This window comes from Vigna umbellata, chromosome 3 (genome assembly GCF_029865625.1).
Source record: "Vigna umbellata cultivar VRB3 chromosome 3, Vumbellata_1.0, whole genome shotgun sequence".
Classification (NCBI taxonomy): Eukaryota; Viridiplantae; Streptophyta; class Magnoliopsida; order Fabales; family Fabaceae; genus Vigna; species Vigna umbellata.
The window spans coordinates 4,426,064-4,436,564 of NC_142167.1; the positions used below are offsets into that span (position 1 = coordinate 4,426,064).

General features: G+C 33.2%; 1 protein-coding gene across 1 annotated transcript; it reads right to left on the minus strand.

Moving 5' to 3' along the window:
* Positions 1-1,141: 1,141 nt before the first annotated feature.
* LOC124827276 (defective in cullin neddylation protein) lies at positions 1,142-9,932 on the minus strand. The gene is made up of 11 exons (XM_047300300.2): positions 9,734-9,932; positions 9,443-9,504; positions 8,860-8,996; positions 8,293-8,351; positions 8,124-8,147; positions 7,272-7,354; positions 7,123-7,187; positions 6,801-6,850; positions 3,298-3,399; positions 3,101-3,160; positions 1,142-1,723 (listed from the first exon to the last, which is right to left on the minus strand). Exons 1-11 carry the CDS (start codon positions 9,734-9,736, stop codon positions 1,589-1,591), a joined length of 780 nt encoding a protein of 259 aa, XP_047156256.1. The 5' UTR covers positions 9,737-9,932; the 3' UTR covers positions 1,142-1,588.
* Positions 9,933-10,501: the final 569 nt, after the last annotated feature.

A 10,501-nucleotide genomic window follows, 5' to 3' on the forward strand; every position in this document is an offset into this window, starting at 1 on the left:
AGTTGTTTTGAACACGCATTAAAAAGCATTAAATGCACAACATTTCAAAATAGCAAAAGTGATAAGAAAATAGACATATCTGCCTACATGCATATCTACTCTACTCTATGTGGATTACCCATGTCAAGCATCCATGTGCTCTATCATATACAAGTCAGAAGTAGACATTAGAAACAAAGAAAAAAATCACGAAATGTTCTCTCTATCAAAAGTCGTGCCAAAAAGGTTTGAACTATCAACTTTTGATAAACTACTGAAAAAGCATATTTGTTCTGACAAGTTTACAACCTATAGCTGCTACCTACAGTAAGATAAAGCAAATCGAAAGATCAAAGCAAGTATAATCTAACAAACATTTTCTTGAAGCCTATAAATTAAATATTTCTAAAGAAAAGAGCAAAAGAACAAGTACATGCATACAAAAAAAATATGACAAGAAAAACAAACTCAAAAGAAAACGAAAATGCTCTCGAGCTTCATAACTTACTTTTGTAAAAAGAAAGAAAACTCAAAGAGTCTATAAGATCAAATTGTATTTTAAACATATCTCTTCTATGAGAGTAATTGTCTAAAGACTTGTAAGTGATCTATTTGACTACACATTCTGAAGAGAATACAAACACTTAACTTAGTAAAGTTAAACGGTAGTTAGATTAGTTTGTCTAGTGAAAAGCAGGAGTGAGTGAAACTCAACTAAACAGTGTATCAAGAAGATATCGAGACTGTCTAAGGATACTAAAAGTGGTAAAAAATACTATACAACCAAGAATAGGTAAAACTCACCTCTAATTAAAATAAAAATATTACTAAAATTGACTAAGTAATACCAAAAGTAATAAAAATACTCCGTTGTAATTTTATTAAAAATTATAGTAAAATCCTATAAGAAGTCTTAAAGAAAAACTAAACATAATTCAATACAATAAACCAATATAAAAATAACTGTATATTTGTTACTTTAATTTTACTAAACACAATCGCTTATTATCTTAATCATATATCAACACTCTTGTCATCAAACTCTATAATCGCTTATTATCTTAATCACCCAGAACAGTTTTAAATAACCAGATAAAGATAAACACACCGCAAGAGAGTATAAAAGAAATTATGCAAGAAACTGTTGCTGAATACTTCGAAGGAAAACAAGCCACACAACAGTTCCATTTCCCCATTCTGTATTTCATGAATGTTTTAATATCTTGGTGCCATATTTTACAAGATGAAAGTAGATCAGAAACAAGGATAGCCAATCACAATCACACAAGTCTCTTATATAACAAGACATCGTACAAGAATTAATTATTAAATAGAGAGACCAGAAACTATAACACCGAGGAATCAGTAGGCTCCCATTACTAATTCCACGATACTCCCAAGGAAATTCATATGCCATATCAACAAAATCTCAAACGACGCTACTACTTGTTAGCAAGAATGAGTTCGCTCTAGCAGCCAAGTCCTCTTTTGAATTATAGACCGAATCCCACTTAATAAATGAAGAGGAGTTTAATCACAGAATGGCACAACTCATCACAAGAGACCAATCAAATTCTCTTAAACAGCCATTTACTGAAATCTGAATGCATCATCGTTTTAGACTAGAATCATTGATGAGACCGTTTTGGATGACTCCATTCTCGTTCAGAAATTCCACAAATTCATCAATTAGATATGGCCAGGCACCTTCAGCATCATAATCAGATAAATTTGAACCAACAGTCTGCAAAGAACATGACAAATATTAGTGGGTATAAAACTGAACAACTTACTATGATAAAAGCACCAGCGTTGTAACTTCCAAAAACAGTACAAGCAAAAAGGAGTTCCTCTAAATCAAGTGGTGGGCGACCAGGAAAAATGAAGATAAAGTTTTAACACTTAAATGGCTTATAATAATACTAATTTCTCAGCAGTAAAAACTAAACTCAATAGTGGTCATTTATATTCTGCCTACTCTTTCAGGGCTGGGAGTAGAAAGAAGAAGCATTTGTAATACTATTGGAAACATATTTCTGCATATTGGAGTAGAAAAACTCACGTTTCACATTCAACATCTTTACTGAAGAAAACAGATTCCCCATGTATAACTTATCAGACACTAAGAAAAAACTGACATTTGACATTCATTATCTTTCTGTTTTTCAAAAAATTGCAGCAAAACCAAGGATCAACACCAGAAAAATAAAATTTCAACATCGTAGACTTCTTCATGTGGATATTACTACAGCAACAATTGATGTAAAATGCAATAAGATCAGGGTTTCGTTTGAAAAAGTATCGTGAGAACTTTTTGATTTGCCAGTAAAAGAGTTTAACCCTAATAATATTCATCGGAATATTTCATATTCCAGTTTACTTCCTGTTTGCCCCACATTTCCACTTTATTCCCAAAACAAATTAAAACAGGCAATAACCCTAGAATAAACCCCCGCAGTCACACTAGAAGAAATACCTTAATGATTCAAGGTAAAGTAGCTCGAATACTATGATGTCACCGGAAAATGATCAAACAGACCATGAGAAAGAAGTGCAAAAGACACACCAGATTTCCTTTTCCTTGCCATCATTCTAGATAATTAGTCTAGCTCAGGCAAGCATGATCAACAGTACACAAGTAGAGAGCATTCATTGATATATTCATGCGACAATAAATCCATATCAAGATAAGAAGTTGACATTCACATCATGAGAGCACCTTATAGGTATAACATTCTATTAGTTTACAGTTTACTTCCTGTTTGCCCCACATGTCCACTTTATTCCCAAAACAATTTAAAAAAAGCAATAACCCTAGAATAAACCCCAGCAGTCACACTTGAAGAAATAACTTAATGATTCAAGGTAAAGTAGCTCGAATACAATGATGTCACCGGAAAATGATCAAACAGACAATGAGAAAAAAGTGTAAAAGACACACCAGATTTCCTTTTCCTTGCTATCATTCTAGATAATTAGTCTAGCTCAGGCAAGCATGATTAACAGTACACAAGTAGAGAGCCTTCATTGATATATTCAGGCGACAATAAATCCATATCAAGATAGGAAGTTGACATTCACATCATGAGCACGGTATAGGTATAATAGTCTATTAGTTTACCTTAGCAAACTCCAAAAGCTGAGACCATGTGTCCCTAGATATTGCTTTGTTATGCCGAGCCTAAGTAGTATCAAAATTTTCAATTGAAGTAAATGAACAATTATTAGCAGATATTTGATCTACCATAAAAAAAAAAAAAGCTTCGAACATACTCAAAAAAGTTAAAATGGTGCATCCATAAAAATTAATTATATTACCTGCAAGAACTGGCACCAATGATCAACCAGTGGCCACTGCTTCTCAGCAAATAATAATTGCCACATACCAATAGCTGTATCCAATGCAAGAGACTTTTGACCCTGCATAAAGGTAACTCGAATATTACTGTTTCCCAGTATTACACATTCAAAAGGAAAGAATCAAAACAGTACTAAATTGAACATTGACTTTACACCCAACCCCGGATGCTCAAGTGTCAGTCATGGGTCTCACATTTGCCAAGGTATAGCAAAGATCATTGGAGGCAAATAGATCATTTGCATCCTACTTTAATGTCCCTTCCTTTCAAGAGTCAGAACATGATGAGATCCAGCCCATAATGAAAAAAGGAAATGCACAGAACACTAGTTGTTAGGCTTTCTGTAATCATAGAAGGAAAAAAGGGCTTTAATCGTCCGAGTTTGTTGGATTGCAAAAGAAAAACTTGTACACAGAGGAGTCTACTCCTTTCACACTGGGAATTGTCCAGTTTGATACTATTCAAAATCTTCCCTCCTTTCTAACAAAGGCCTAATTTAAGGGAGACAGATTACAAAACACTAACTAACTAACTATTACAGAAAACCTAACTGACATGTCAAGGGATTAAAAAAGGTTTAATTCCTATTTTTACCCCCTTCCTATAATACACTCTTTAAAGTTCTATTTGTATTCTGTTGTCTAACAATAGTTGTGAGGGAATTGACCTAGTTACAGGAAATAGAATATGTATACATGAGTTTGTTATAAGAGAGGAGATATTCATGTGGGGGTCAAGAGTATCATGCTCTAAACTTGCCTTTCAGCAATTCTCTTCTCAATTTGTGCTTGTAGTTACTATTTTTGTTCATTTATAGCTGAGACCTATTATTGATGCTTTCACTGAGAATTCTTGTGATTCCACATGCACACGGGGATGACAACATACCTCAGTACCTTGAATCCATGATCTATGTCATTGAAATCCCATGACCAGATTTTTAAGGACTACACCCAAATGTGCAATGTAGTACCTGGCATTGGTTACCTCCCAAAATCCGTGGTTGATCTGTGTTGAGATGCATGAAGGTTGTTAAAGTAGTGAAAACTAGGTGTAGGTTTAATTCCACTTGTGTAGAAAGAAAATACACATATGGGGATATATTTATAATGAAGAAAATATAGGCTAAGCCCATGTAGACATAATATTGTAACTAATGATATCTTAACAATATCTAACACTCCCCTCAAGCTGGTGCATATAAATTATATGTATCAAGCTTGTTACAAATATAATCAATCATAGGTCCCTGTAAAAACTTAGTAAAAATATTTGCTAACTCATCACTTGAGTTAACAAACTCAGATTTGCAAACAAACAAGATCTTTGGTAAAAGAAATAACACAATCAATGGAACGGGGTAGACAACTGATGGATAAGTTAAATGGAGGACATAAAAGAACATTATCAATGGACAAAGAAGGAAAAAGATTATCAGTACCAACACCACGGGATAAGACCTTAAATCCATCTGCCATGGTAACCGAAGGCAAATAACCCATAGAACATAGAGAAGAAAAAAGATTTATTACCCATAATATGATCGATGACACCTGAATCAAGAACCCAAGATCCAAGGATAGTAGTTTGATTTAGGCCAACAAAAGATGTACCTCTGTATGCAACAAAAGTAGTAGAACTAGGTTTCTAACGATCCTTATACCATTTGTGAAATTCAATGAGAATAGCAGAGTGTACTATAGATGAAATAGGATCCACATTGTTAGTTGAGAGCGAATCAACTTGGACCATGGTTATCAAACTCTTGAGTTAACTCGAGTTTACGTTCCCAGACATGGCTTTCGACTTAACTCGGAAGTAAACTCGTTCTCTATGTAAACTCGGTAGAATCGACTGTGAAATTGGTACGATCGTGTGGAATCGCGAGTTTGGAGCGATTCTACAAGCTTGAAAGGGAAAAAAATTAAGAAAAACGAGGTCGTTTGGGGTTTAGGGTTTCATAACTTGATTGTCACTATCTCTCCCCTCTGTCTCTCCATGGTCATCGCCATCGCCTCGCCTCCTTCAGGTCGCCATCGCCTCGCCTCCTTTAGGTCGTCATCGCCTCGCCTCCTTCAGGTCGTCGTCGCGTGCGCTAGATCGCACTCTATTCACGCTCCATCTGTGCTCCGTTCGTGGTTGTTGTCATGTCTGTTTCGAGCTCGTCGTTGGCCTACCGTCACGCGCACCGCCGTACATATTGGTCTCGCCTCCTTCCCACTACGTCACTCACTGTTGTGTGAAGTTTTGTTTTTCTGTTATTGGTAATCCAGACTACCAAGCTAATTAGGGGGAGCTTGCCTCTCATTTGACAACATTTCTTTTCCTATTTTGTGCAAGTTACTATTAATTTTTCATTCATTGATAACAGAGACCAATTAGAATACTAACCCAGTTTGCACCCTCACTTCCAAGATCTTGTACAATCAAGTAGAGAATGTTAACATCATTTCTATTATTGGTAGTGGATGAAATAAAAACCCCATGGTCCTCGAACTATTAAGTCATTAATATAGTCTATTCAACATGAAATACATTTTAGAACATGTATATTTCCAGGTAACTAAGCATTCAAAGTTCCTAATACTTGACACATTAAGTGGGTCCACCAAAAGAATGAAATGCAGCTATTAATCATAAACAATAATAATAATAATAAATACTTCAATATTAGTGAAGAACACCAAGCAACCCCAACATATCCACAAGAATTGGATAGGTTTTCATCACTAGTAAAAAAATTTCTGCTAATGAATATAACTAATTCCAGTCACCATAAAATGAGCAACGTTGAAAATTTAAATTCAAAATTAGACCTTGCATTTGATACACGATTTTTTTTGTTTTGGTCCCAATAATAAAAAATTCTACAATTCAGTTCTTACATGAGAATACATGTTTAAAAACCAGTCCTTTGTTAAAATTGTGACAGAAAAGATAGATGTGCTACTGGCTATTTATGTATGGCTCACATGAAAAAAACAATATAGTTTGGAGGGACCAAATTTTTATTTTAACAAAAAAAAAATCATGTACCAGAGACGCAGAAAATCTGAGGGGAAATCATAGAAATAAATATTAGACAGCATCTAAAACCTCAGAAGCAAGAAAGAATATCTAAAACCTCAGAAGCAAGAAAGAAGAAAAGGGATCACTAAATTAGTGTGGTTGACTACATAAGAAAGCCTCAAGCCGTGTTCCAAAACTTTGAATGCCATTCAACATACAGCATTTTTAAAAATCTAGACCACGAATTTTAATATAAAGGAACACAAAAAACCAATTTTGAACAACTCAAATTTGTTAATCAATGAATCAAATTTGTTAAAATTTGACTCAGTTTCCCAAGATCTTCCCTGTTTCATTACAGTGGTTATCTTAAGTATGATATTGTATTTCGCCCAAAAGCAATTAAGCTAGATTACAGAGTAGAAGAGGGGCCAAGAACACGTCAATCCATACCTTCTCTTTTGCCCATCCAAAAGCAAAGTTATAGATCTCACGGAATTTCTCTGGACAGTGAAAAACAGTGATAATATTTCAGAGACCTTTTAAAAATTGCTGGAGATAATTTCTAGTGACAAATGAATTATAAATTATATGACTAAAACCAGTTTTGAAGGGTAAGTTATAGATCTGACAAAATTTCTCTGGAAAGTGAAAAACAGTGATAATATTTCAGGGACTTTTTAAAAATTGCTGGAGATAATTCCTAGTGACAAATGAATTATAAATTATGACTAAAACCAGTTTTGAACGGTGATAAGAATACTATTGCCCATACGTTCATCTTTCAGCTCTGAGCGCATATATGGTATCTTTTCTTGGAACTTCTCCAGAGAATCAATCCTGCAACAAATTTTTAAGGTCTTCAACTGAGACAGGTCTCTTCAGAAAAAAAAAAATCATTACAAAATCATAAAACATACATACCCCAAAGATTGTAATCCTTCAATAAACTCCTTCTTCGAAAACTCACACATGGTGCCAGCCTTCATGTGCCATGAAAGAACTAACTGAAAATTTTCAACATTCCTAGTTACCTAACGCATTCTCAAACCATCTACATACACTCATTGTGCAACCAAGTTTGCTTTAACACATTTAATTCTATTTTCAATAAGTATTCATTTAATTATAAAATTTTCATTTACATGTATTGTATATTTAGTTTCCATCGTACAGGAACCAATCATCACCCAGTTACACAGATCAGCCAGCATTATTATTCTTTGCTTTCTTTCCTTGAAACAGTCTTAACTTGTTCTAGCTAATATTTGTCAGCTCTTAAATTTAGAGCTTTTACATGATGGAAAATAACTGATGGTGAAACAAAACGTAGACATCTCTGCAGAATTTGGATTCTCCTGTGTTTTTGGTGTTGTTCCTCTGTTGTGCCTTCAAAATACACTGATGTACATTGAATTTGATATTTTAAAATATATTAAAAACATTTTTTTATATACTAAACAAAATCTTGATGGGGCAGCAGAGGGACGGCGTCCAAAAACCAGTAGAGAATCTATACTCCATCTCTGCATTCCATCTATCATAACTTATTAGCCACACACATATAACTAGCAAGAAAATAAAGGCAACCTTGAATAACCATAATTACTTCCAATATTTTCACAATAATCATCCTCATTAAATGAGTGTTTGTAATTTCGATAATCACTCACTATTTAAATAGCAGTCTTTTACAGTTTACATTCGATTACAGGAAAGAAACCCAAACAATAAGCATGATGCAGAAATGAAATAATGTTTGAATCATATCCATACCATTACTATATCTTGAGGATCCACCTGCAAAGGAAAATTAGACTCAAATATCAATTAGACTTCAAACAAAAACTATCTTAACCTTGTGAATGAATCAAAACTCATGAACGCTGGAAATTGATAAATCAAGACATTGATAAAAATTAATGTGCATTCAGAGGCAGATAACCTGGATATCATTGCACAGGAGAGTGATGCCATCTACCAAAATCATATCAACATATGGATCTGTACAGAAATTAGTGCAGTAAAGGATTAGAAGACAGGCATAATATACAATGCTCTAATAATTGGTAACCATATGCATTTTGGCCAAAATATAAACTGTGTTGACCAAATTCTTTAATGTAAGCTCACGTGCAAAATTTATTGGATCTCATATCCAACATACTTTATGCTCAGGTAAGGGAACAGCAACATTGGGCAATTGACTCTAATTTCCATGATATAATCTTTGAATGCTTCCAAGTTTAATTAAAAACAAGTAATTAACTTTAAATAGGGAGGAAACATTCATGCTTCTCAAAATAACAACAAACTATGTAGCCTAATTTACTTGTTACTCACTAGGTGAAACCTCAAGTAAGAGAAAAATTCTTCATGTTTGATAAGAATTTTATACAAAATACACCATTTTTAGTCAGCTTTCATGTTTCCAAACCAAAGGTTGTTGTGCTCTACCAGACTATTTAAAAGCTATCAATGTCTCAAATTTATTTCCAGGTCCATTACTAACCTTTATATCTATTGTATAGCTCCTCTAAGTGTCTAGAATCAGTAAATGTTTTAAGCTGGGGTTGGCTATAAAAGAAATCAAATGCTCCTTCAATATGCCAATCACTAGCCTTCAGAGCCTGCAATGCTGTTTTCTCACTGAAAATGAAAAAGAAAATAGTTCTCAAATATGTTAGAAGTTAGGGATGCAATTGACTTGCATCATATAAATTCAAAAAACAATGCCCACAAAAAAAAAAAAAAGTTCAGCTGAAGCAAGAAACAAATATCAAGTATAATTGATATAAAACTATGCCCAGAATGATCACAGCTTCCCTGTCAACATCAGAGAAAGTAATCAAGCCAAAGAACTTCAAACATTTTCAGATCAAAAACAGAAACATATAAGTATGTCTCTGTTTTTTATCTAGACATGTTTTAGGTTCCTTGGATTGAAAAACCATCACCTACTCCCTAAGGACACGTGATATTAAAAGAAGCATAGTTCAATTACACACTAATTCTAAAATCACATCCCAATTGCAATTTAAAACCTTTGAATGAAATAAAAAAAATAAAAAACTGATTGGCAGTTCTAAGATCACCTGGCTCCAGTTATTGTTATGAACTGCTGGAGTTTGTCGCGATGACCTCTCCCCAATTTGTGCTGTAGTTCAAATAAGAACAACAAATTAGCCTATATTATCATGACCCATATCACAATACACATCATAAACAAGTTCAAATCTAATATCTAAAAGGCAAGAAACAATTTCTACATGAATATATAACCAAAAATAATCATAAACCATGGATAGAGAATTTGTGTAACTATATAGCTAAAAACAAATTGAGACGCGAAAAAACAGAAATCGGAGAAGATAAGGAAAATAGACCATTGCCGATGGTGGAGAAAATCCCAAAACGAAAAGATCTCAGAGCCCCGAGAGAGAAGAAATTAGGGTTTTGGTGGAATTGAAATTTGGTTCAGAATGGGATTTGAAAGAGATGAATGTCAAACGTGAGTTTTGGTTCTCCCTCAGTCAGGAGTGGACCCTACTAACCCCGCGGAGGAGAGAGAATAATGTTGCTAATTGGTGTCCACGGGGTTCCTTCTGAATACAAAGTTTGGAAAATTTTACCCACATAATACCTTTTCCTAGAAAATTTATATGAAAATACTTGCAGTTATTACCATTTACCTATAATAGAAATTTACCATTTAAAGTATCAACCATTAGTAATCAGAATTTATCATCTATAATAATTAATAATGAAAATTTAAATTTGGAATTATTGTTTGGAATAAAAAATTATCTTCTTTTTACTTTTATATTTATTAATTAAACTTTTAGTTTTTATTACATTAAAAAAAACTACCTAGCAAAATAAAAAGTGTTGTTCATAAGATTTAATAATATAAATAGAATAATTTAACTATTGTTTGATGGACATGTTTTTTACTTTCTTTTACTGTTTTGTGCATTTTTTTATTTTTTAACAAACACTTTTTATTATTTAAAAAGCCTACCTTAAAAATTTGGAAGTGCTTTTGTTAAATAGTTATAATCATGGTATGTAAAACAAAATATAAATTATTTATAACTAATATATCATAACTTTATAATTTATTTTGATAAAAATTTATAAATGTTACTATAACA

Coding starts and splice junctions, on each gene's coding strand:
- LOC124827276 (XM_047300300.2), bottom strand. Junction 3,161..3,297: donor ATTGGTGCCAGTTCTTGCAG/GTAATATAATTA, acceptor GATACTACTTAG/GCTCGGCATAACAAAGCAAT. Junction 1,724..3,100: donor AGCTTTTGGAGTTTGCTAAG/GTAAACTAATAG, acceptor TGTTCTTTGCAG/ACTGTTGGTTCAAATTTATC.